Source organism: Bos indicus x Bos taurus, chromosome 3, assembly GCF_003369695.1.
Source record: "Bos indicus x Bos taurus breed Angus x Brahman F1 hybrid chromosome 3, Bos_hybrid_MaternalHap_v2.0, whole genome shotgun sequence".
Taxonomy (NCBI): domain Eukaryota; kingdom Metazoa; phylum Chordata; class Mammalia; order Artiodactyla; family Bovidae; genus Bos; species Bos indicus x Bos taurus.
The window spans coordinates 19,238,861-19,266,015 of record NC_040078.1 but is presented as its reverse complement, the minus strand read 5'-3'; the positions used below and the strand labels follow the sequence as shown (position 1 = coordinate 19,266,015).

At 44.2% G+C, this 27,155-nt stretch overlaps 1 protein-coding gene across 5 annotated transcripts in view; it reads left to right on the top strand.

Moving 5' to 3' along the window:
- Nucleotides 1-5,927, top strand: part of TUFT1 (tuftelin 1) — a 50,110-nt gene extending 44,183 nt beyond the window's left edge. For all 5 annotated transcript variants that reach the window (XM_027533598.1, XM_027533584.1, XM_027533609.1 and 2 more), the window contains 4 exons: nucleotides 1,518-1,623; nucleotides 2,464-2,547; nucleotides 3,472-3,572; nucleotides 4,394-5,927. In XM_027533598.1, coding sequence (XP_027389399.1) covers nucleotides 1,518-1,623; nucleotides 2,464-2,547; nucleotides 3,472-3,572; nucleotides 4,394-4,457 — 355 coding nt within the window. In that variant the 3' untranslated portion in view covers nucleotides 4,458-5,927. The remainder of the gene's footprint in view (nucleotides 1-1,517; nucleotides 1,624-2,463; nucleotides 2,548-3,471; nucleotides 3,573-4,393) is intronic.
- Nucleotides 5,928-27,155: the final 21,228 nt, after the last annotated feature.

The following is a 27,155-nucleotide window of genomic DNA, read 5'->3' as shown; positions in this document are numbered from 1 at the left end:
AACATTAGCATATTGGGGGACTTCCCTGGTGGTCTAGTGGCTAAGACTCCACGCTCCCAATGCAGGGGGCCCAGGTTCAATCCCTGATTGGAGAACTAGATTGCACATTCTGCAACTAAGATTTCACATGCCACAACTAAAGATCCCGCATGCTGCAATGAAGATTGAAGATCCCAAGTGCTGCAACTGAGACTTGATGCAGTCAAATAAATAATTAAAAACCTGGACCTTTCTAAGCTCAACAGATATTACCTGAAGGGCCTTCCAAGTCATTCCAAGATGAACAGACACAATCCTTGCCTTCTTGGACCCCCTCGGTCTGCTAGGGTCATCTTCTCTCCTTTGGGATAACCTTGGTCTAGGCCTGCCTGACATGGTAAATACAGACATCTTATTGTAACCTTCTTTCAGACTTCATAGCAGAATTGCTTTAAATTACTCAGCACTCCCTCACCACTCCTGTGGTGGAGATGCTCACAGGCAGGAGCCTGAGTGGAAGGAGCAGGAGAGACAAAGAAGACCAGATAACCGAGATTTGGGGATGGCAAGTGACAGTTGCACATCAGAAACACTGATTTTCTAAATAAAAGGAGACCAAGGAATAGAGCGCTGCAGAGCTGAGGGTGGGAACTTGGAATGTTTGAACTTAGGAAGAGTGAGTTGGGCTCAGATTGCATTGTCCCCCACTCCTAGAGCTGTCCATCTTCTAGCAATGGGCTCTTGTCTGCTTCCTCAGGCAGACCCAGAGAATAATGGGTATTAGCAATTCTTAAATGCCCTGAACGCCTGGGCACTCTCCCCAGCCGCCTGACCTTTGGAGATCTTGACCCAGTTTGCTTAGAAGATGCAAAGGAATCAGCAGTGTCTGGGAGTCAAGAGACTTAGACTTGGGACTTCCCTCGTGGTCCAGTGGTTATGACTTCTCACTCCCAGTGCTCTGCACTGGGCATGGGTTTGATCCCTGGTCAGGGGACTAAAATCCCACATACAGCCCGGCACAGCTGAAAAACAAAACCAAACCAGACTTCTGTGAAGACACGTTAAGGGTCCTCAAATCTTATCTCCCTGTTGGTATAAAATCCCTGCTAACAGCTTGATGGTCTTGGGTATCATAATCCCAGCTTGTACATGAATCTTTCCAGGAATAAGGAGCTCATTAGACATGAGGCAGTCCACTTTCTAACAACTTTAATACTGAGAATGTCTTTCCTATGTTATTAAATAACATAAGAACTGCTACCTTGGTACATCTACCTATTGGCTCTAGTTTTACTGGTGAAACTATCCAGAATGATTTATCCTTTCTAACCTTTCTGAGCCTCAGTTCCCTTGTTTGGACTGGGTGATCTCTAGAGATGCCTCTGATGATGTATGTTCCCACTGCCTCCTCTTTGCAGCAGAGCTGGGGTGGAAGCAAGCACACCTGATTGGAACCCCCTGAGCTCAAGGTCCTTACTGTGATCAGGTGGAGAAAGCATCTTTTCCTCTTACCTCAGCCTTTCGGTCTTAATTCCCAGGGCTGCTAACCTGGAAAAGGAAGTGGCTGGGTTGCGGGAGAAGATCCACCACTTGGATGACATGCTCAAGAGCCAGCAGCGCAAAGTCCGGCAAATGATAGAGCAGGTACGTGGGTGACCCCTGCTCCGGGGGCCACTCTGGGAGTCTCTGCGTTGTGTCTAGCCCTGTTTTCCTGTCAAGCCTACACCTTTATTTACTTATTCTCCCGGGTGTCTTGTCTTATATTCTTGAGTGTCCCATAAAACACTTAAGTCTGCCTATTAAATTAGGGTGATTGGGATTTGCTTTTCTTCCATCTTTCCCCTACTTTTTTTGTCACTTGCCTTGTGGTTTTCCATGGGAAAAGAAGGAAAAGGTTAGTCTTCCTTGCACGTTAAAAAGTGCTGGTAAATGAGTAATTAAGTCCCAATAAACTCATTTATCTGTGTGTAGATTTTCAACCTTTGCACCTCATGATGTATTTTCTGCTTTTCCTTGCCTGAGCTTTCGGTGGTCAGAATGTGCTGTTTTGTGGAATTGTTCCGAGAATTTCAGAGCCCCTAGTTGGGGGGGCATAGCTGTGGCCTCCCAGCTCCATGTGCGCTAGGATTTCTTCCGTCTTGTTCACTGCTGTTTCCCATCGTCTAAAATAGGGACTGTCATATAGTCTGGCATTCAGTATCCCTTTCTTGAACCAATACATCATTTGTGTTTCCCAAAGGCAAATGAAATGGTTTTTGAGCCATTCATTATTTTGGATTATGAGGGTGGTGTTCCCCCTCACCCCCCTCACGCAAATCAGGATAATCAAGCGTTTAATGTTTACTGAAAAGCTAAGGAAGTCACGTGAGAGGTGCAGTACTCTGCCCTTTGTCTCCGCTCGCTCCCCCAGCAGCCGGGCAAAGTTGGATGAGTGTGTCATGAGTCATTTCAGAGTGAGCCCTAGTGTCTCCCGCATCTTTGCAGCTCCAGAATTCAAAAGCTGTGATCCAGTCCAAGGATACCACCATCCAGGAGCTCAAGGAGAAGATTGCCTACCTGGAAGCCGAGGTGTGTGTTCCGGGCAGCCCTGGGAAGGGAACAGACTCTTGAAGAAGAAACTGGACACGGGGAGGGGGAGATTCTGGAGGGGACTTGGTCGTGTCTTGCTGCTGCTCAGAAGTGAGTATTCGAGGTATTTGGTTGATCTCCAGCTTTTCTGCTGGCTGAACGTTTTCTGAGACTCTTCAGGGACTGCGGGCAATGGTAAGACCTGTCCCCACTCTGAAGGGATAGTCCTTGTGGTGCCACCCCTGTGCCACAGCAGCATGAAGGCCAGCCCTTCATTCTGATTCTGTGGGCTTAGCAGAGGAGCTGACAGTGGAGCTGAGCCTTGAAGGAGAACACATCCTATAGATGGAGTCTTCTCCATGGCTAAGGTGATGGGCTCAACTGGCTAAGGAATTCTTCTTGGTCTGATGTCCACCATACTTCAGAGGGCTTCCTGTCCATTGGCTGACTCCCTGAGATTGCTTTGCAGCCATTGTGTGAGGATGACTCAGATAGAGGGGGAGATCAAAAGAAATAGGAGACAGAGTTGTTTATCTCCAGGGAGTCTGCAGTCTAGATTTAGAGATAAAATCCATTAAAAATATACCTAAGGATACTTTATAGAAAAGCATATTAGCAAATGCAAGTAAATATCTCAACAGATTCTAGGAGATTATATGTAGGAAATGTATAGAGGGGGAGTACAGGAGATGATCAGTGTTTAATAGTTACCGAGAGAACACATCCTCAGGGGAGGAGGCTGGAGCAAGTACTGGGAGGAGAGGGCAACCTGGAGTGGTGACGATGAGGGCTTCCTGGTGGTGGCAGGCCCAATGGGGGTGGGGTGACAGCAGCACCCAGAGGAGGAGACCAGGATGAGCTGGTTAAATGTGGCCCACGGCAAACTGGAAGGACCAATTCTAATCTCGTAAACTTGTGTTACAGAATTTAGAGATGCACGACCGGATGGAACACCTGATAGAAAAACAAATCAGTCATGGCAACTTCAGCACCCAGAACCGGGCCAAGACCGAGAACCTGGGCAGGTGAGTGAGTGCACATGGAGCGGGGCCCCAGTAGGAAGTGAAGGAAGGAGGGGCAGAGCCACACGAAAGACACCTTTAGTACCAAGGCCAGGACGAGGCTCTTCAAAGTCCAGTTTCGTTCTCTCCGTCTCTCATCTGACCCATTCTCCACCTGAACCACTTTCTAACCAGGTTAGAGTAGAGCCTGATACCACAAACCCCAGGGAGGCCCATGAACAACACTAGAGGCATATGAACCCCTAAAATTGGATGCAAAAATTATGACTGTGTAGCAAGGGCATATGGAGCTTCCCAGGTGGTTCAGTGATAAAGAACCCGCCTGCTAATGCAGGAGGTGCAAGGAGACGCAGGTTCGATCCCTGGGTTAAGAAGATCCCCTGGAGTAGGAAATAGAAACCCACTCTAGTATTCTTGCCTGGAAAATTCCATGGACAAAGGAGCTTGGTGGGGGACAGTCTGTGGGGTCACAGAGTCGGATGTGATTGAGCACCCACATACATAGCAAGGGCATATATCTAGGGAGAGGGCTTTTTGTTTCTGAGAGATTCATAGAAAGGTCTAAAACTTTGAAAAAAAAAAATCAGGAATCACAGTCATCCCGCTCCTTAGGTGTTCAGCTGCACCCTCTGTGTTCCCCACCCCTGTCATGAGATAAAAGCACCAGTCCCCTGGCCGCTTAGCACTGACAGTGATGGTTTCAGGACATTAGAACCAAGAGATCAGTGGGCCCTGCAGGGTGGGACCTGGAGGCAAGCCGGAGGGGTGGCTCTGGGAAGGCTGGGCCATGACAGGGCACTCAGCATTTCTGACTTTCTTTTCAGCATCAGGATATCCAAGCCCCCCAGCCCAAAGCCCATGCCTCTCATCCGAGTGGTTGAAACATGAGCCCGAGGAGATGGACGTTGCTGCCGCCTCTGGCCTACGGAGGAGCCCACCACCCCTGGAGGCCGCCAGCCCTGACTTTGACTTCCCAACTGCTCCCTGGCTGTGCTCAGGCTCGGGCTTCACGGTTCTGTACGCTGGGCAGACAGAGGACTAGCGCCCCTCTGGACACTGTAGCCTCTGAAGGCTGGTACCCTGCCTGCAGGAGCCAGGGCAGTAGCCTTGTTCCCGTAATTACTATTTCTCTCTGTAGCAGAGCCTCCCTTCTGTTGTAGATTGGAGTTCAGCTGCCCCAGAAGCAGGCCCTCCGCGGGTCAGGTCGGGAGAGGTGATGAGATCTGCCCTAGGAGCTGGAGTCCTGGGGGAACAGAGTTCCTTCCATAAACATAGCTCAGTTCTTAACAACAAACTGTTTGTTTTTCTACTTGCTCCACCCTCAGCCCATGCTGAGCAGGGCCTCCTGCAGACAGACTATGGGGCTACCTGTCATCGCCTGGTCAGAGTCAGTGAACCTCAACTTTGACCGGGTGGTCTTGTCTTTGGGGGAGGGGAAATGTCCTTCAAGGCGTAGCTGTGAGCAGAAAGGTTCTGTGAGGCCACGGACAGTTATGGGCAACTTCTCTCTGCTGTGAAGTCTCCCAGAACCTCTTAGGGTTTCCCCCTAAGTGGAGGTGCAAGATACACCTCATTCTTCTTGACTCAGAGCCTAAAAACTGTTTTCACTGGGTTACATCAATCTCAGCGAAGAAACTCTTCTGGTATTTATTTTGCTAAGTTATTGGTGTTTTTCCTTCCATCTCACAACTGATTTAATCCCAGAGTTCTGCAGTCTTCTCTTGCGGTGTTTGGATTTACTTGACAGAGGGAAAGGAGCATTTTCAACGGACTCATCGATTTCAGAATGACGTTATAAGTCTTTTCCTCTCTTTCCTCTACCTGCTGCCTTTCCCTTCCTCCTCCAAACCTCAGGAAGGCAAGTATATTTACCCTGAGGCCATCAGGGTTTGCATGTCTGTTGTTTGGGGGAAGACAGCAGTCAGGAGGGATTGAATCCCTCTCTTAACCCTGCTGTGCCCTGGTGCTCCACCATCAGTTTGTTATCCCGGCTCTGAATGAACCTGCCACTCGTCTGTGTTTTCTTTAGGGCTCTTCCTGCAGCTTTAAGAAGGAGTTAAGCAGCAGAATGTGGTACTCTAGGACACAGAAAAAATGAAAAATAAACATAAAGTCTCTTTAGGTTCTACTTGGCTCAAAACCAGAAGCCTTAAGTCTGTGGTTTCTGTGCGTTGGGGCTGAGCTCCCATGCTAGCTTTGTTCATTGTGGTGTTCTGGTGTTCTTCACACCATTCCCATTTGTACAATGAGGGGGTTGCACCAGATAATTTCCATGGGTCCTTCCAGTTCTGATACTCTTTCCCATGGCATATTCTTTGTATGGTGAGTTTAATAAATTATGTTAATGTGTCTCTTTGAGCTCCTGGTGTGGTTTCTTTTCACTTTTCGGGGAGGATGAAAGAACATAATTCTAATGCTTCTTGCAGGTGGGCCCCCTGTTGTCCATATCTGGAAGGTGTGGAGACATCCCCAGTACTATGATTTGGGGACTTAGAGGCATTCAGAGGAGTTAGAGTGCCTCTGTTAAGCAGCTCAGCTCCATGGTCTGAGTCCTTGCTGTAGGAGGTAGCCCCTAACTTTTGCTCTGACCCGTCTGGGGTGGTGGCCTTGTGGGATCCCTAAGCTTGGCCAGTTGGAAAAGAGCTGCTTGCAGATAGAGGTCTCATGATTATTCAGAGATTTACTGATCTCAAAACTTAGAGATTTATTTGCAGACAGAGGTCCTGTGATTACTTAGAGTTTTACCAATCTCAAAACAGAGATTTACCAATCAGCACCGGAGAGAGGTGACTAACGCCACATCCTTCGCAGAAATGAAAAGCTGACTGCAGCTGTTTGAGGCTTTAGGTTTTGGCATCCCTAGGTATTGCATTCAGTTAATCCAATGATCATCTTTTTCTTTCTGCCAAAAAAATGTAGTTGACTGCAGGGTCCAATGGGGACATAGCGAAATTTACAGGAATCTTCCCTGTGCCAAAGGAACTAGAAACCCCCTTCGTCTCTGGCCCCAATTCCTCTCTCGGTCCCTTTCTCCTTCAGTCAGAAAAGTGTAATCTTTTCCCCTTGTGACTTTTCTTCCCTTTTTGCTTCTCAGCTAATTCACATTCAGCCTTCAGAATGCACTGGAAACCTCCTTCCATTCCAGACCTGGGTTTGTCTTTGAGCAGTCTGAGTTCTCTTCCTTCTTTGGCCGTCTTGCCTGGCATGGGTGTATCTAGACTGTGCTTGTTTTCAGAATATTAAGAGGGTGGAAGCAGGGTGGGGTCGCCTAAGGTGCCAGGATGACTTGCAGAGCTGGAAGAAGATGGAGTGAGGAAGAAGATGGAGTGAGTGAGCCCGCCATACAGGAAAGAGAAGCTCTGGACTGAACCTCAAGGACTTGGTGAGACAAGCAGAGATTAGACTTGCAGATAATGAAATGGCCTGGAAATGTTCTGGGGAATAGAACTAGATAGAGCTCTAACGGGAGTTCCCTGGTGGTTTGGTGCTTAGGACTCTGTGTTTTCACTGCCATGGGCCTGGGTTCAATCCCTGGTTGGGGAATTAAGATCCCGCAAGCTACACACCATGTCTGGAAAAAAGAAAAGAGAGCTCCAAGAGATTCCTGGGACCAAAAAGTACCTCTGGTGTACATTTCCCCAAGTTCAGTTGTACCACTGCCAAAAGGAACAGGGGCTAAGGAGGTTCTATGGGAAGAGAAATAGGCAAGGGAAAGATAGTTTATATGCTGGCAGCCTTTTCAATTAGAGATGGAGAATGGGGACTGGAGAACGGGTAGAGGCCCAGGCCTGAGAAAGGGCGTGGTGAGAAGCTGCTCCTGACTTCAGCAGCCTGTTTATTGCCTGTGTTATGTCATGTGTAAGCCACTCCTCTGTGCTCGCTGAATGTGTTGTAGACAGAAGATTGAGTCTGACTCTCTGGGATCTTTGCCATGATGGCCTGTTTCTTTGAGCTGGGTGCTGAGAGCTGCCCAGACACGCAGCCGTCATCAGCAGCACCCTGTAAACTGGGAGCATCATCCCAACATGGGAAAAGCTTGGAAGAGTGCTCCCTGCCTCCTGAATAACTGCCCCTGTTCTCCCACCTCCTTATTTGTCCCCTCCCTGGGTAGAAAAAAGCCTGATCGGGACCTGGTATTTCAACCAAATGGTGTATTGGGCCTTTTTTTTTTAAAACTAAGTACCTGAAACCAAAAATTGATTGACTTATCATCTCTGTTTTAAAAAACTTTGCATTATGAAATGTTCCACGATGTCACCTGGAAAGATGGTTTGACATGAGGTGGCTTAAAGCAACTTAACTTGACTGAGGAGGGTGATACTGTGTCTCTAATCAGCGCTTTGATGTGTGTTGCTGGTTTTTGTGGAGCCTCTGCTAATCCCCTGGGCTCCCTCGTTCCTCAGAGCCAAGCGTTGCGGAGCGCAGGCCTGAGTTTGTTCAGGCTCTGACCCAACAGCAGATGTTCGCCTAGGGCCCTTGGCCTCTTTTCCATGCTTCGATTTAGGACTCTAGCTTTGCAAAGAGAAATCATTTCATATCTTCCCTGTCCCAGTTCTAAGCACCATGGCCTTGAAACTCAAAAGTTGGAGACCTAAATATTCTCTTGCTCCTCTTTCTCCAAGGAAAATCCTTATCCAGGCTAAAGCTAAAGAAGATCTTTTTTTTTTTCCAAAAGGTGAGAAATTTCTAGCTCTGTGTGCTCTTACAGGTTGGCAGTGAGACCTACACTTTGAACTCTCAAATGTGTGGGCCTTTTCTCCTGGAATCTCTCTTCCTCTGGAGCCCTCTGGGACATGGGCTTGAGGATAGATGATGGCAGGATAATTAATTTCCTGACCGGGTGTTGGTCTCCAAGTCTTAGACCTCAGGACCTCACAAGCTGAGGGGAAGGAAGTCATTTGTCCTCATGACTTTATCTATCAATTCAGTGCTGATTACGCATCTCACATTTCCTCCCTCTCACTAGTATTCCAGGCCAGACTCGTGCATGTCTGCAGGAGTTGGGGCACCCTTATGTCTGTTTTATATCTATTTCTATGTGTTCGAACTGGCCTGCTATGTAAAATATATAATTATGGAGGAAAATCAGAAAAATACTAATATTTAGGAAAAATATTAGTTTTTATAATAATTTATTAGTTATAATTGTAAAATAATATAACAATAATATAATCAGTTTTTATAATAATTGTTTGGCTGTGTTGAGTCTTAGTGGTGGCACACATGATCTTTATTACACTTTCTTTCATTGTGGTGCATGGACTTGCTAGTTGCGTGCCTGGGCTTACTTGCTTCTCAGCATGTGGGATCTTAGTTTCCTGACCAGGAATGAACCTGCATCCCCTGCATTGCAAGGTGGATTCTGAACCACTGAACCACCAGGAAAAACTCAGTTTTCCACCTGTGTGTCTTCTTTACAACATACACAGACCACTTCACTTGTGGTCACCAAGTGTGTGGGGTTTTCTGCCCCCCACAACAGGCAATTCTTAGCAACCACCAGCTGGGTTTAGCTCAATTCTGATACCATCTACCTGGAGATAAGGTTAAGGGCTAAATTGCAAGAGGCTGCCCCTCCCTAAATCAGATGCCAAAGGTAAGTAGCAGGTCCCTAGCTGGATTTTTCCCTGACTTGACTGGGAACCAGAGATTCCCACAACCCTTTCCTTAGGTTCAATTAATTTGCTAGAGAGACTCACAGAACTCAGGGAAACACCTACTTACCTTTACCAGGTTGTAAAAAGATATAATAAAGGATGCAGATTAATAGCCAGGTGAAGAGATTCATAGGGTGAAGTCTGGGAGGGTCCTGAGTGCAGGAGCTTTTGTTTTTGTGAAGTTGAGGTACATCACCTCCCTAGTATAAGGATGTGTTCACATACCTGGAAGTTCTCCGAATCCCATACTGTTGGGATTTTATGGACTCTTCCTCACCTAGGCATGATTAATTATGAATTCCATTTCTAGTTCCTCTCCCCTCTCTGGATAAGTGGGGGATGGAGCTGAGAATTCCAAGTTTCTAATCATGGCTCAGGCTCTCTAGTGACCAGCCCCCAATCAGAAATCCATCCAAAGTCTCCTCATTAGAGCAAAAGATGATCCCAGTACTTTTATCACTCAGGAATTTACGAAGGTGTTAGAAACTCTGTGCCAGGAACACTGGGTCACAGACGAATATGTATGTTTTCTATTGGACAACTAGTCTATAGAGCTGTCTCCTAGGATATATTGTACTTTTTTTTTGACCACTCCATGTGGTGTATGAGATCTTAGTTCCCTGACCAGGGATCGAACCCATGCCCCAGCATTGGGAGCGTCACGTCCTAACCACTGGACCATCAGGGGAGTCCCTGGATATGTTGTAATTTCAGGGTCAAGAGAAATGAAACTGACTTCCTTTGAAACAGACTTCCCTTTTCAACTCTCGTACTTCCTCTTAATAGAGAGAATCACTGTCTTCAGTGATTCAAACTAGAAATTTAAAGCCACTTTCGACTCTTATTTCCATTTCTTTATCCCTTATATCTAGTTTGTCAACACGTCCTAATGTTTCCTCTATTGAGAAACATCCCAGACTTTCCCTTTCTCATGTTTACAGTCTCATTGCACCCATCTCTCTCTTTCTCTCTCTTTTTTGGTCATGCTGCATGCCATGCAGGATCTTATTGATACTGTATTTCCCTGACCAGGGGTCAAACCTGTGCCCCCTGCGTTGGAAACTCAGAGCCTTAACCACTGGACTGCCAGGGAAGTCCCTGTAGCCCATCTCTGTAAGCCTGGATTACCACAGAAACCAGTCCTTACTGGCCCCTCACCTCTAGCCCAACCTACCCCAAATCTACTCTCCTCACCACTGTTATCTGAATTTTTCCCAGGTACTATTTTCATCCTACTAGATGGGTTTATTTAGTCAGGACAAAAGATGGCTGATGGAAATATGATAGCAGTCTCCAAAGAGATGAAAATCTGTCCCATAGAAGGAGGTGCAGTTTTACTCCATCTAGCTCCAGAGGGCAGAACTCAGACATGTGGGTGGTACCTGCAGGCAGATGGCTAAGAAACAAAAGGATGAGTTGACAATTTGAGTGTCAATGGGACTGTCTTGACAAGTTAGCAAGTTTCCCTACATGCACAAGTATTTTTCCCAATTAGAAAGCAATCTAAAATAACAAATATTCGATACAATATACCAAGAAATGAACTTTATTTGAAGTGTCAGTGATCTATGTGAGAAAAATGACCATATTTTGTTGAGAAATATGGGAAACTTAATGAAGAAAAATTTTCCCAGATGGCAAAGTTAAAATTGTAAAAATGTCATTTCTTCCTTAATTTACTTTTAGGCTTTGTGTAATTATAATGAAAATTCAAATAGAGTCCTTTTAGAATTGGATATAATTATTTTAAAAATTCATCTGGAGTGAAGTAAGCCAGAAGGAAAAACACCAATACAGTATACTAACGCATATATATGGAATTTAGAAAGATGGTAACAATAACCCTGTGTACGAGACAGCAAAAGAGACAGTATTGTATAGAACAGTCTTATGGACTCTGTGGGAGAGGGAGAGGGTGGGAAGATTTGAGAGAATGGCATTGAAACATGTAAAATATCATGTATGAAACGAGATGCCAGTCCAGGTTCGATGCACGATACTGGATGCTTGGGGCTAGTGCACTGGGACGACCCAGAGGGATGGTATGGGGAGGGAGGAGGGAGGAGGGTTCAGGATGGGGAACACATGTATACCTGTGGTGGATTCATTTTGATATTTGGCAAAACTAATACAATTATGTAAAGTTTAAAAATTAAATAAAATTAAAAAAAAATTCATCTGGAAAAATAAACAGGGGAGATGGCAAAGGAAATTTTGAAGACAGTTTAATTAGGGGATTATTAGCCTTGGGGATACTGAAACATTACATAGCTTACACATCAATTTAACATGCTTGCAAGGCAGAAGTAGACCCAATTTTATAGAAGCATTAAAAAAGGATAAAAGAAGCATTGCAACTCAGTCGGGAAAAGGTATTTGAACAATTGGTTAAGAATTTGAAAAACAAAAAAAGAATTCTAACCTTAAACAGTACACCTGAATAAGTTCTAGGTAAATTAAAGAAATTAAATATTACACCCTAACTGTAGGAAAACTAGAAGAAAATACAACTGAATATCTACTCTGAGAGATCTATTTAGCATTTTAGTATTAAAGGTCAAGAAGGTATATGTCAATTGCGTCTCAGTTAAAAAAACAGAAATAAAGGCCATGAAGAAAAATAATTTAGTTCATAAAAACATAAGAGTTCTAAATTAAAAAACTAAAGAAGGCCAAAATGTGAGGCATTATTAGTGGCAAATATGAAGAGGTAATGTTTTTGTTGATAAGCTCAAACTGATAAAAGTACCAAGATCCTTAGAGATCAACAGTGAGGATTAGAATGGATAATTCATGCAAGAGTTCATATTCTTTTCTCTGCACATATTTATGAGGCTCCTACTCCGTGCCTTGGACTGAGGATTGAGGTAGGGTTACGACAGTGAGCCAGACAAGCACCGTCCTGCCCTTGGAGTCCTTGCATTAGGTGGGTTGCAAATCAGAGAAAATGCAGCTCAATTGGGTTAAGCAATAAAGGATCAGTTTGATTAGCTCAGGTGACTAGGAAGTCCAGAGACTCTTTAGGCTCAAGTGAGCCGTCACAGAACAGTTTGAGGTTTCACCAAGGACCCATCTCCTTCCATTTCTTCTCTCTGCACAAGAGATTTGTGCTTCTTACATTAATAATAGCATACAATGGGAAACAATGTGTCCAATAAAAAAGAAATGGACAAGTACCTGCGGATGCAGCCACTCTGGAATATTATGCATTTACAAGTGGCCTTTATGTCACATCAGGGAACTGTGCTTAGAACGTTAAGTGAAAAAAAGTAGGACACAAAATTTTATGGACACTTATTTCAGCTTTGCAAAAAAAAAAAAATAAAGTTTCTCCAAAAGGCTAGAAATAAACATACCTTAAACACACCTAACTACTAATCATATTAGTGTTCAGGCAGGATTTATTCTTCCGTTTGTTTTTTGTTATCTTCATTCTTCATTTTCCAAATTTTCTATAGGGTTCAGCCTTCCCTTTCCAGTAAGGCTGTGTTCCCACACTGCCTTCCATTCATGCCAGGATCATTACTCCCTTGTACATTTGCTGGTGTTATTTCCTTCATGAGAAATGCCTTCCTTTTTTGACCTCTTAATCCATTAAATATTTATGGTAATTGATACAAGGGTATTGTGCAGTTTATGGAGTATAATGTCCATGAGAGCACTATGTGAAGTGTTTTACGGATGTTAATTGTTATTGTTAGGAGAAAAAAAGAGAAGAGGAAGAAAAGGAAGAGAAAAAACTATTATTTAGACAATATTGTTCTGGGTGCTAGGGGAGGGCAGGATGGAAAAACATAGAACATTCTGCAGTCCTCCATAAGCTTAGGATCTTATCAGATGGGAAAGGGGGGGGGGCGGAAATACCATGTTGTGGAACAGAAATGGATAGAAATAGATAATTGAACATGTGAAATGCAGATATGAGATAGGCAGTCAATGCTATAAGAGAAAAACAGAGAAGAAGGGTTGGAGGAGGCAGAGCTAGAACCAGACCCTGGGGGTTTGGGGACAGGAAGGTTCAAGGAGAAAGGACACAAGGAAAGCTTGAGTTGGAAATAAATGAGCCATGTGGGAGGGTGGTGAGCCTGGCTGAAGATCCTGCTGGAAAGTGGTAGGAGGTTAGGGGGGAGGTAAGCCACGTTGCTGGAATTTTTATTTTATTTAATTAATTTACTTATTTTGATTGCACTATGTGGCATGCAGAATCTTAGTTCCTCTATCTGGGATCAAACTCATGCCCCTTGCATTGGGAGCGTGGAGTCTTAACCACTGGACCACCAGGGAAGCCCTGTCCTTTGGAGTTTTAAAAAACTAACATGTACATCCCAGGGTGGGCAGGGTTCTTCCTTGCCTATCATGTTCAATACTGAATACCTTAGTACATAGAGAGTGGTGCCTAGAACCCAGTAGATGCTCAATAATAAATATTAATTGAATGGAAGTTGGGATGAATGAATCATAGGAGTGACATCATAAACTACAAAGGCTAATCCAAAAAAGGTGGATGACACAGACTGAAAAGGTAGAGGCTGGCAGCAAAGAGAGAAGTTAAGAGATTATTAGGGTATACTCCAGGCATGAAACAATGAGGGGCTAAACTAGAATCATGGCTACTGGACTTGAAAATAAAGGACTGGTGTGAGAATCATCTGGAAAGAACCAATAGGCCTTGGTGACTGACCAACCAGATCTACAGAGATGGAGAGAAAAGAATTAAAGACGATATCAGAAAACCTTAAGCATGGTTCAAGACTTAGCCTAAGTTCCTCGTCTAGGAAGCCTTCCCAGAATTCTCAGGCCTGTGCTGTGTGTTCTGTTTCTGCAATCAATTAACACAAATAACCAATATCATCCTCTATTAGGATGTAATCATTATAATATTATAATCAAATTTTGCATATGTTTGTTTCACCAACTAGATTGCAAGCTTTGAAAGGTCAAGGAGATATTTAATCCCCACAGTGCCTGGCCCTGGTACTGCCACAAAGTATATGCTCTGTAAATCCTCACCAATTAGAAGAAATCTGTATTCTCTTCTGTACTGAAGAGGGCACTTACCTCTGTTTTCTGTTTCGAATTGTTTTCATCTTCTCTCTTAATTGGTCCCAGGTAGTGTGGTAAAGGGGGCTTCCCAGGTGGCACTCTCCCAGCCAAGCAGGAGACATAAGAGACATGGGTTTGATCTCTGAGTTGGAAAGATCCCCTGGAGGAAGGCATGACAACCCACTGCAGTATTCTTCCCTGCAGAATCCCATGGACAGAAGAGCCTGGCAGGCTATAGTCCATGGGGTCACAAAGAGTCAGACATGACTGAGCTCGCACCACCAGTTTTAATTTCCTCATCCATAAAATCAAGACAACCATGTCTACCTAATGAGAACGTTTACTGAAAACTTATGTGCTGGGCACTGCTGTGTAATTCTCATTTTACAAACGAGGAAATTGAGACACAGAGAAAAGATGGACAGGTAGCAAGTATGGGACCAGTAGTCGGTCATCAGCAATCTGGTCCCAGAGTCCCTGTGCTTAATGCTGCACTTTATAACCTCACAGGCGTGGCGACTGTCAATACAAAACCATATCTAAATATCATATGCAATGTTTCTGGCAGTGTCAGTAGACACTGAATAAGCTTATTATTATTATTGCTATTTTAAATATTTATATATCTATTTGGTTGTTCCGGGTCTTAGCTGTGGGATGGGGGTGGTCTTCCTAGCGTCATGTGGGATCTAGTTTCCTGACCAGGGATCAAATCTGGGCCCTCTGCATTTGACACAGAGTCTTAGCCACTGGACAACCAGGGATGTCCCAGAATATGCTAATTATTGTTAACAAATATTTTCAAGCATGTAATATGTCTGTGGTTTGGGTTAGGCTTTGGGGATGTGAAGAGGAAAAGATACAGACTCAGGCCTCAAGTTTCTCCCAGGTTTAACAATGCCACCAGATATTCCTATGCCAAGAGGCAAACAGACAATCATAAACTATCAATACTAAAGGAAACTTTAGAAAACATCCAATCCAAGAATAAACAAATGGGACCTAATTAAACTTAAAAACTTTTGCACAATGAAGGAAATTGTAGGCAAGGTGAAAAGACAGCTCTCAGAATGGGAGAAAATAATAGCAAACAAAACAACTGACAAAGAATTAATCTCCAAAATATACAAGCAGCCCATGCTGCTCAATACCAGAAAAATGAACAACCCAATCAAAAAGTGGGCAGAAGACCTGAAGAGACATTTCTCCAAAGAAGACATACAGATGGCTAATAAACACATGGAAAGATGCTCAACATCACTCATTATTAGAGAAATGCAAATCAAAACGACCAGGAGGTATCATCTTACACCAGTCAGAATGGCCATCATCAAAAAGTCGACAAACGATGCTGGAGAGGGTATGTAGAAAAGGGAACCCTCTTGTACCGTTGGTGGGAATGCAGACTGGTGCAGCCACTATGGAGAACAGTATGGAGAGTCCTTAAAACACTAGGAATAAAACCACCATATGAACCAGCAATCCCACTACTGGGCATATACCCCGAGGAAACGAGACTGAAAAAGACATATGTACCCCAGTGTTTCAGTTCAGTTCAGTCGCTCAGTCGTGTCTGACTCTTTGCGACCCCATGAATCTCAGCACACCAGGCCTTCCTGTCCATCACCAACTCCCGGAGTTCACCCAAACTCATGTGCATCGGGTTGGTGATGCCATCCAGCCATCTCATCCTCTGTCATCCCCTTCTCCTCCTGCCCCCAATCCCTCCCAGCATCAGGGTCTTTCCCAGTGAGTCAACTCTTTGCATGAGGTGGCCAGAGTATTGGAGTTTCAGCTTCAGCATCAGTCCTTCCAATGAACACCCAGGACTGATCTCCTTTAGGATGGACTGGTTGGATCTCCTTGCAGTTCAAGGGACTCTCAAGAGTCTTCTCCAACACCACAGTTCAAAAGCATCAATTCTTCAGCGCTCAGCCTTCTTCACTGTCCAACTCTCACATCCATACATGACCGCTAGAAAAACCATAGCCTTGACTAGACAGACCTTTGTTGGCAAAGTAACATCTCTGCTTTTGAATATGCTATCTAGGTTGGTCATAACTTTCCTTCCAAGGAGTAAGCATCTTTTAATTTCATAGCTGCAATCACCATCTGCAGTGATCTTGGAGCCCCAGAAAATAAAGTCTGACACTGTTTCCCCATCTATAACCCCAGTGTTTACTGCAGCACTATTTACAATAGCTAGGATATAGAAACAGCCTAGATATCAATCAGCAGATGAATGGATAAAGAAGTTGTGGTACCTATACAGAATGGAATATTCCTCAGCTGTAAAAAGGAATACATTTGAGTCAGTTCCAATGAGGTAGATGAACCTACAGCCTATTATACACAGTGAAGTAAGTCATAAAGAGAAAGACAAATACCATATATTACACATATATATGGAATCTAGAAAGATAGTACCAACAATCTTACGTACAGGGAGACACAGGAGACACAGACAAAGGAAACACAGATGTAAAGAACAGATTTTTGGGCTCAGTGGGAGGAGGAGAGGGTGGGATGATTTGAAAGAATATTATTGAAACATATACATTACCATATGTAAAATACATAACCAGTGAGAGTTTGATGTATGAAGCAGGGTATCCAAAGCTGGTGACAACCTGGAGGGATGGGGTGGGGAGGGAGGTGGGAGGAGGCTTCGGGACAGAGGGGACACATGTATTCATACTGATGTATGGCAAAAAGCATCACAATGGTGTAATTATCCTCCAATGAAAAAAATAAATTAATTAAAAAAAAGGGAAAACATCCAATCCAACTCCCTCATTTTTCAGAGGAGAAAACTGAGGCCCAAAAGTGGGAGTGAGGTATGAGTAATTAAAAAGCGAAGCTTGGACGAAAGTCCTGGTCTCCTACACTGGAGTGCTGCGTCCTTGGCATAAGGTAGTGTTCAAAAAAGGCCTGTGTGAAATGACAAAGCAGCTTTCCTTGGCAAGCCGAAAATGGGAGGAGTGGTCGCTGACGGATGGAGACAAGCCCACCAGACCCTCCGGACTCAGTTGACTCATCACTGCATCTGCAACGCTAGCAGCTGCTGTCTTTCTAAATTTCAGCTGGCAACTTCTTTTAGCTTTCTTGTCTTCTAATGAGGGTGAGTGTTCCATTCCAGATGACTTCTCTAACCAGGGTGTGTCCTTAACTAAATGACCAAATCTCTCTTATCCTTGGGCTCCTCCTCTTAAGAAAAAACAACCTCCACCATCAAAAAATTGGGTTGGTCCCAGGCCTCTTCCAGTTCTAAAATTACATGGATCTTTGTAGGGGTGGGGGTGGAGAGGGCCCTACAATATTCAGCCAGTGAACTTGAAAACTAGGGGAGGTTTTTTTTGTTTGCCAAGAGGAGGTGGCAACTACACCCCAGGCTGCAGCCACAAGAGGGCAGCAGGTCCTTGAGCACCTAGGCAGGTGCCTACCCTGGGCCTCAGGAAGAAAAGCAACCACTCTCCACAGACCTTGCCTGGCTCCTGGAGCTTTCCTGTTGTAAATCCCAAACTCACTTATTTAGTGAAGGGCAGCCAGCCAGACTGTGGTGAGACAAGGGAGCAGTTTTGCAAATTAAGTCTAGCACGAGAAAGATGAAAGATGAAAGACTGGGCCTAAAAAGAATTTGGATTCTAGGAAAGTAAATATTTTATGAAAAATTGAAAACGTATCTCTGTCCTGGTTTAAGTTGCCTACAGTTCACATCATCAGAAGCAGTGCTTGGAAAAGAGCTGGGAGTTTGGGGAAAAGAATTGATGCTTTTCAACTGTGGTACTGGAGAAGATTCTTGAGAGTCCCTTGGACTGCAAAGAGATCAAACCAGAAATCCTAAAGGAAATCAACCCTGAATATTCATTGGAAGGACTGATGCTGAAGCTGAAGCTCCAATATGTTGTCACCTGATGAGATTCATTGGAAAAAAACCCTGATGCTGGGAAAGATTGAGGGCAGGAGAAGGGGACGGCAGAGGATGAGATGGTTGGGTGGTTACATAGCATTATCAAGTCAATGGAGACGAATTTGAGCAAACTCTGGGAGATAGTGAAGGACAGGGTAGCTTCGCGTGCTGCAGTCCATGGGGTTGCAAAGAATTAGACATGACTAAGGGACTGAATGGTTCTATGAAGACCTATAAGACCTTTTAGAACTAACACCCAAAAAAGATGTCCTTTTCATTATAGGGGACTGGAATGCAAAAGTAGGAAGTCAAGAAACACCTGGAGTAACAGGCAAATTTGGCCTTGGAATATGGAATGAAGCAGGGGCAAAGACTAATAGAGTTTTGCCAAGAAAATGCACTGGTCATAACAAACACTCTCTTCCAACAACACAAGAGAAGACTCTACACATAGACATCACCAGATGGTCAACACCGAAATCAGACTGATTATATTCTTTGCAGCCAAAGATGGAGGAGCTCTATACAGTCAGCAAAAACAAGACCAGGAGCTGACTGTGGCTCAGACCATGAATTCCTTATTGCCAAATTCAGACTTAAATTGAAGAAAGTAGGGAAAACCACTAGACCATTCAGGTATGACCTAAATCAAATCCCTTATGATTATACAGTAGAAGTGAGAAATAGATTTAAGGGCCTAGATCTGATAGAGTTCATCAGAGTGCCTGATGAACTATGGAATGAGGTTCATGACATTGTACAGGAGACAGGGATCAAGACCATCCCCATGGAAAAGAAATGCAAAAAAGCAAAATGGCTGTCTGGGGAGGCCTTATAAATAGCTGTGAAAAGAAGAGAAGCAAAAAGCAAAGGAGAAAAGGAAAGATATAAACATCTGAATGCAGAGTACCAAAGAATAGCAAGAAGAGATAAGAAAGCCTTCCTCAGCGATCAATGCAAAGAAACAGAGGAAAACAACAGAATGGGAAAGACTAGGGATCTCTTTAAGAAAATCAGAGATACCAAAGGAATATTTCATGCAAAGATGGGCTCGATAAAGGACAGAAATGGTATGGACCTAACAGAAGCAGAAGATATTAAGAAGAGATGGCAAGAATACACAGAAGAACTGTACAAAAAAGATCTTCACGACCCAGATAATCACGATGGTGTGATCACTGACCTAGAGCCAGACATCCTGGAATGTGAAGTCAAGTGGGCCTTAGAAAGCATCACTACGAACAAAGCTAGTGGAGGTGATGGAATTCCAGTTGAGCTATTTCAAATCCTGAACGATGATGCTGTGAAAGTGCTCCACTCAGTATGCCAGGAAATTTGGAAAACTCAGCAGTGGCCACAGGACTGGAAAAGGCCAATTTTCATTCCAATCCCAAAGAAAGGCAATGCCAAAGAATGCTCAAACTACCGCACAATTGCACTCATCTCACACACTAGTAAAGTAATTCTCAAAATTCTCCAAGCCAGGCTTCAGCAATACGTGAACTGTGAACTTCCTGATATTCAAGCTGGTTTGAGAAAAGGCAGAGGAACCAGAGATCAAATTGCCAACATCCGCTGGATCATGGAAAAAGCAAGAGAGTTCCAGAAAAGCATCTATTTTTGCTTTATTGACTATGCCAAAGCCTTTGACTGTGTGGATCACAGTAAACTGTGGAAAATTCTGAAAGAGATGGGAATACCAGACCACCTGACCTGCCTCTTGAGAAATCTGTATGCAGGTCAGGAAGCAACAGTTAGAACTGGACATGGAACAACAGACTGGGTTCCAAATAGGAAAAGGAGTCCGTCAAGGCTGTATATTGTCACCCTGTTTATTTAACTTATATGCAGAGTACATCATGAGAAATGCTGGACTGGAAGAAACACAAGCTGGAATCAAGATTGCTGGGAGAAATATCAATAACCTCAGATATGCAGATGACACCACCCTTATGGCAGAAAGTGAAGAGGAACTCAAAAGCCTCTTGATGAAAGTGAAAGTGGAGAGTGAAAAAGTTGGCCTAAAGCTCAACATTCAGAAAACGAAGATCATGGCATCCAGTCCCATCACTTCATGGGAAATAGATGGGGAAACAGTGGAAACAGTGTCAGACTTTACTTTTTTGGGCTCCAAAATCACTGCAGATGGTGACTTCAGCCATGAAATTAAAAGACGCTTACTCCTTGGAAGGAAAGTTATGTCCAACCTAGACAGCATATGCAAAAGCAGAGACATTACTTTGCCAACAAAGGTCCATCTAGTCAAGGCTATGGTTTTTCCTGTGGTCATGTATGGATGTGAGAGTTGGACTGTGAAGAAGGCTGAGCGCTGAAGAATTGATGCTTTTGAACTGTGGTGTTGGAGAAGACTCTTGAGAGTCCCTTGGACTGCAAGGAGATCCAACCAGTCCATTCTGAAGGAGATCAGCCCTGGGATTTCTTTGGAGGGAATGATGCTGAAGCTGAAACTCCGATACTTTGGCCACTTCATGCAAAGAGTTGACTCATTGGAAGAGACTCTGATGCTGGGAGGGATTGGTGGCAGGATGAGAAGGGGGCAATAGAGGATGAGATGGCTGGATGGCATCACTGACTCGATGGACGTGAGTCTGGGTGAACTCCGGAAGGTGGTGGTGGACAGGGAGGCCTGGCATGCTGCGATTCATGGGGTCTCGAAGAGTCGGACATGACTGAGCAACTGAACTGAACTGAAGGGACTGAACAAAATTTTTAGCAGGCAGAAAGATGATTGTTAAAACTCATCTGTAAGGCTTGTGTGTTAGACCGTCATTTCTTAGAGCTCCTTTAGAAGTCTCTGTTCATTCTGTTCATGTTTAATAAGCTCTTACTCAAGAAAGAATTAGCTCTGGAAGTTTCCAGAAAGCTCAGCTAAACCAACACTTAATCAATTTTTCTGGAAAGGGTGAAAATAACCAAAATTATCATGTGTTTACTGAGTGAAGAGCACCAGCCTGGGCACCTGAGGGGTCTGAGAGGATGGAGAGGGAGTTCAGTGAGGGTGGTAAGGAGTGTGGGGCACTGGCCCGTCTTGTTCTCTTCAGAGTTCCATTCAGGAATAATCACATTTCAGATCAACTCAGCAGCCAAAAATTCCACATGGCCTGCTCAAGGGTCTTTTTCAATATATAAAAGAATTTGATTCCTTGAGAAGACAGTTTCTAGTAGAATATAACCTTGCAAAATACCTAGAATACCCACAGAAAAGGATATATAAGGATATGAGGTTTCTATAGAAAGGTAACGTTGCTTATTCACCAGAAATAGAGCTAGAGCTCTGTTTTTTGCCTCCCTCCCCCAGGGCCAAGGAGGGGTCATGGTTGGGATTAAATTGCCCACTGCCTTACTCGTCCAGCCTCATTTCTGAGCATCTGCCACCTTGCCAATTGTTTCCGAAACACACCAAGTCCTTCCTCACCTCTCTGCCTTTGCATATGCCCTCTGCCTGGAAATCCTTTCCCTGCTTTAGCTTTCCAGCAAATTTGTGAAAGTGAAAGTTGCTCAGTGGGGTCTGACTCTTTGCCACAGTCTATACAGTCCGTGGAATTCTCCAGGCCAGAATATTGGAGTGGGTAGGCTTTCCCTTTTCTAGGGAATCTTCCCAACCCAGGGATTGAATCTAGGTCTCCTGCATCGCGGGCGGTTTCTTTACCAGCTGAGCCACCACAAGGGAAGCCCAAGAATACTGGAGTGGGTAGCCTATCCCTTCTCCAGCGGGTCTTTCTGAACCAGGAATCTACCCGGGGTCTCCTGCATTGCAGGTGGGTTCTTTATCAACTGAGCTATCAGGGAAGCTCAGCAAACTTCTACTCATCCTTCAAAACCCCAGTCAATCACACTGTTTGGTGAAAACTTCCCTGACTCCCCAGAGAATCCCCAGACAGTTAATCATCCTTCATCAATGCTCCCAGAGCAGCTGGTTCAAAACTTATCACACTGTGCAGTCATTGTTTGTTTTCATGTCTGCTATTCCCCCGCAGACTTGAGATTTCCTAAAGGGCAGGGGCTGAGAAATTCTGTGTCCTCAGTCCTGGCCCATTGCTTACTGTGCAACCTCAGTCAATGCTGGCTGAACAGAAATGGATTCTCTTTCCTGTAACCAGCAGGGTGTTTTGCAAGGTGACCAACCAGGATCACTGAACAAAAGAAAATCATTCCTGGAGGGAGCCCTGGGGCGCTTGCCTAGTACCAGGAGCTAAATGCATAAAACTGATTGCTAATATTCAATTGCATTGGAAGGCACACATTACTCAAAATTTGATGGAAGCCATTTGCCCAGAATCCATTTTAATTACAGTAGAAAGTTATATGTAAGGAGTCACCTTCTGATAGTGTGATTAAGCTCTGAGACACGAATTTAATGGAGTGAGGAGTGCTCCATGTTGAAGGTCTTTATAATCTAAACGTTTTGGAAAAGACCATCCAAAGTGAGTAAGATAAATATGAATAGATGACAGGACTTTCCTGGCAGTGCAGTGGTTAGGACTCTGCACTTCCATTGCAGGTAGCAGGGGTTTGATCCCTGGTGATAAGATCCAGCATGACATGGCCAAAACACAAACAAACAAAAGAAACAAATATGAATAGATGATCTCCGTTTTCAAGTTTATGTAATAGAACTGCCCAGCTCTGGGCATTGGACACGGGGCGGAGGCTTTAGTAGCTGCACGTGGAATTACCTGGTCCTCCATAAATGGGTGTTGGCGTTGGATACATGGCTGCCACTTCTCTACACAGCTCCTCACAGCTCTGCCTCATTTGCAAACATCTGAGGGATCAGTAAACATTAGTACATATGTGCTGTCAGTGAATAGATTTTGTGAGAGCTGCCAACGCCCGCTGGTGCTCTTTGCTTGTGCTTCTCTCTGGCTCCAAGTCTCCCTCTCTGCCTCCTTGTCCCAAAGCGTCTTGGCATGGACATGGGGAGAGCCAGTTATATTGAAAAAGGACTAGAAGACAAAGGAAGGAAGGGGAAGGTAACCTTCAAGGGGCAAGTAAGTGGGCATCGTGGCTGATTGCATTCTGGGCATTTTTTGGAGATGGGATTTCTTGATCTGCGTCTTGGTCACAATAACTGCACTCAATGTGCCAGCAAATTTGGAAAACTCAGCAGTGGCCACAGGACTGGAAAAGGTCAGTTTTCATTCCAATCCCAAAGAAAGGTAATGCCAAAGCATGCGCAAACTACCGCACAATTGCACTCATCTCACACGCTAGTAAAGTAATGCTCAAAATTCTCCAAGCCAGTCTTCAGCAATATGTGAACCGTGAACTTCCAGATGTTCAAGCTGGTTTTAGAAAAGGCAGAGGAACCAGAGATCAAATTGCCAACATCCGCTGGATCATGGAAAAAGCAAGAGAGTTCCAAAAAAACATCTATTTCTGCTTTATTGACTATGCCAAAGCTTTTGACTGTGTGGATCACAATAAACTGTGGAAAATTCTGAAAGAGATGGGAATACCAGACCACCTGACCTGCCTCTTGAGAAACCTGTATGCAGTTCAGGAAGCAACAGTTAGAACTGGACATGGAACACAGACTGGTTCCAAATAGGAAAAGGAGTACGTCAAGGCTGTATATTGTCACCCTGCTTATTTAACTTATATGCAGAGTACATCATGAGAAACGCTGGACTGGAAGAAACACAAGCTGGAATCAAGATTGCTGGGAGAAATATCAATAACCTCAGATATGCAGATGACACCACCCTTATGGCAGAAAGTGAAGAGGAACTCAAAAGCCTCTTGATGAAAGTGAAAGTGGAGAGTGAAAAAGTTGGCTTAAAGCTCAACATCCAGAAAATGAAGATCATGGCATCTGGTCCCATCACTTCATGGGAAATAGATGGGGAAACAGTGGAAACAGTGTCAGACTTTATTTTGGGGGCTCCAAAATCACTGCAGATGGTGACTACAGCCATGAGATTAAAAGATGCTTGCTCCTTGAAAGGAAAGTTATGACCAACCTATATAGCATATTCAAAAGCAGAGACATTACTTTGACAACAAAGGTTCGTCTAGTCAAGGCTATGGTTTTTCCATTGGTCATGTATGGATGGGAGAGTTGGACTCTGAAGAAGGCTGAGCGCTGAAGAATTGATGCTTTTGAACTGTGGTGTTGGAGAAGACTCTTGAGAGTCCCTTGGACTGCAAGGAGATCCAACCAGTCCATTCTGAAGGAGATCAGCCCTGGGATTTCTTTGGGAGGAATGATGCTAAAGCTGAAACTCCAATACTTTGGCCACCTCATTCGAAGAGTTGACTCATTGGAAAAGACTCTGATGCTGGGAGGGATTGGGGGCAGGAGGAGAAGAGGACGGATGACAGAGGATGAGAGGGCTGGATGGCATCTCTGACTCGATGGACATGAGTTTGAGTGAACTCCGGGAGTTGGTGATGGACAGGGAGGCCTGGCATGATGTGATTCACGGGGTTGCAAAGAGTCGGACACGACTGAGCGACTGAACTGAACTGAACTGAACTGAAGAGGAGAGAATGGCACATGATTTGGACAGGAGTGATGGCTGAGGCTGGGAAATGGTTCCCACCCACAATTCAAACTAGGCAAAAGTTCAACATTAAGGTTTCAACATTAAGGTACCAAGAATTTATATTGCACATTTTTCAAGCTTAGCGCAATATCTTTGCTCTATTGATGCTTTCGAATTGTGGTGCTGAACACTCTTGAGAGTCACTGGACGGCAAGGAGATCAAACCAGTCAAGTTTAAAGGAAATCAACACTGAACTTTCATTGGAAGGACTGATGCGAAAGCTCCAATACTTTGGCCACTTGATGCGAAAAGCCAACTCACTGGAAAAACTTCTGATGCTGGGAAAGATTGAAGGCAAAAGGAGAAGGGGGCGGCAGAGAGTGAGATGCTTAGATAGTATCACTGACTCAATGGACATGAATTTGAGCAAACTCTGGGAGATGGTGGAAGACTGAGGAGCCTGCAGTCCATGGGTTGCAAAGAGTCAGATACAACTTAGCAACTGAACAACAACATATCTTAAATAGCCTCACCGTTTTATAACATTTTTTTTTGTGATAGAATATACACAGCATAGAACTTACCATTTTAACCCTTGTTAAGTACACCTTTCCATGGCATTAAGTATTTTCATGTTGTTATGCAACCGCCATCTGCCTCCAGAATTTTTTCAACCTCCTTGACTGAAACTCTGTATCCATTTAACACTAACTCTGCATTTCCTCCCCCATTAAGCTCCAGGAAACTACCTTTCTTTCTGTCTGCATGAATTGGATAATCAAAGGCAATGGCACCCCACTCCATTACTCTTGCGTGGAAAATTCCATGGACAGAGGAGTCTGGTAGGCTGCAGTCCATGGGGTCGCTAAAAGTCGGACATGACTGAGCGACTTCACTTTGACGTTTCACTTTCCTGCATTGGAGAAGGAAATGGCAACCCATTCCAGTGTTCTTGCCTGGAGAATCCCAGGGACGGGGGAGCCTGGGGAGGCACAGAGTCCGACACGACTGAAGCCACTTAGCAGCAGCAGCAGCAGAACCTGTTTTTTAATTAAACTCTTTTCCTAAGAGTGTCCTTGTGAAAAATCTTATTTCTAAAAGTATCTCTACATATAGATGAAGTAGATACTATCATGTCTAGTTTATAGCTGGACAAACTAAGTTAACAGAAGTTCAGTGCATAAGAAACAAGTGGCTACTTATCCAAATCTATTCTGCCAGGTCCCCCTTCCCTTTCCCCCTTCTTTATTTTGGCAAGTCCCAAATTTTGTTCTGCTATTCACAGGCAAGGTATGTACCCAGGGAAGAGGGTACTTTTAGCCCTAGGAGGAAGTCTAGATGCATTTGAGTCAATCACAGTAATTTCAGTCCCTTTGCCAAAGATTGATATGGGGATTAGCAAGTGATACACTTCAAGCCTATGAGACATGAGAGAATGCTGATGTAAGGATTCTGAAAAGGATTTCTTTGCTTTGACAAATACACAGTTCCTATTTTCTGCTTCTTTATATGGTGGCCATGTGTGAAGCGGTGCCTGGAGCTCAGCAGCCATCTTGCCACCATGAGGAGGGTTAACCACATCACCCAGATAATACACTGAAGATGGCAGAGGGGAAGATGGAAAGAATCTGGATCCTTTATGATGTGAATGAGCTTCTGAATTAACCAACTTTGGAACTCCCCACCTTTAGTCTTGCTGTTTATGTGAGATCGTACATTTCCTTTTTATTTAAACCACTTTTGCATTTTATGTACTTGCAGCCAAAAGCATACTGAGTTTGCTAAAGATTAAAGCTAAATAAGAACCAGTGCAGATGACCCAAGTCTCATAAGCTTTTCCACTGGATAATGCTATTGAGGCAGCATTGGTCTTTTTGTTATGAGAGAGCCCATCCTGTTGTATTATTTCTGAACTGTTGGCTCTGGGAAAAGATTTCTAGGAAAAAGTACTCCTGAAAAATTGAGTTTGATTTTGAGAAAAGAAAGAGGTGGGGAGATATGGGAGAAGATGGAGAGAGACACAAATAACCGAGTAAAATTTGTGTAGGAAGTTGCAACTGGAAGGAAGGAGAAAAATTTTATCTGGGAATGATCCTTTGAAATACAATGGTCAGGTGTGGTGAGAGGGATGAGAAAAAGTCAGTCAGTCAGTATAGCTGTAAGAGCCAGGGAGCTTTTCTCTCCAACGAGAAACCCAGGAAATCTCATTTCCTGGGTTTGTGACAAAGCGGAAGATGGTGTATGACAAAGGGGAAGACAAGGGCGTGATGTGAACATGACTAGGTAAAGGGCTTTGAAATACTGCAACCACAGAAAGCTGAGAGAGAACTAACAGAATTACACACTGAGCTGACATCAATGCTCATTTACGGTGAACTTGTGGCCGATTGGACTATTCTTTAGAGTCTACCCAGCAAACTTTCTTTTAGGCATGTGAGCTGGGCATGTGATCCAGGTTTGGATAAT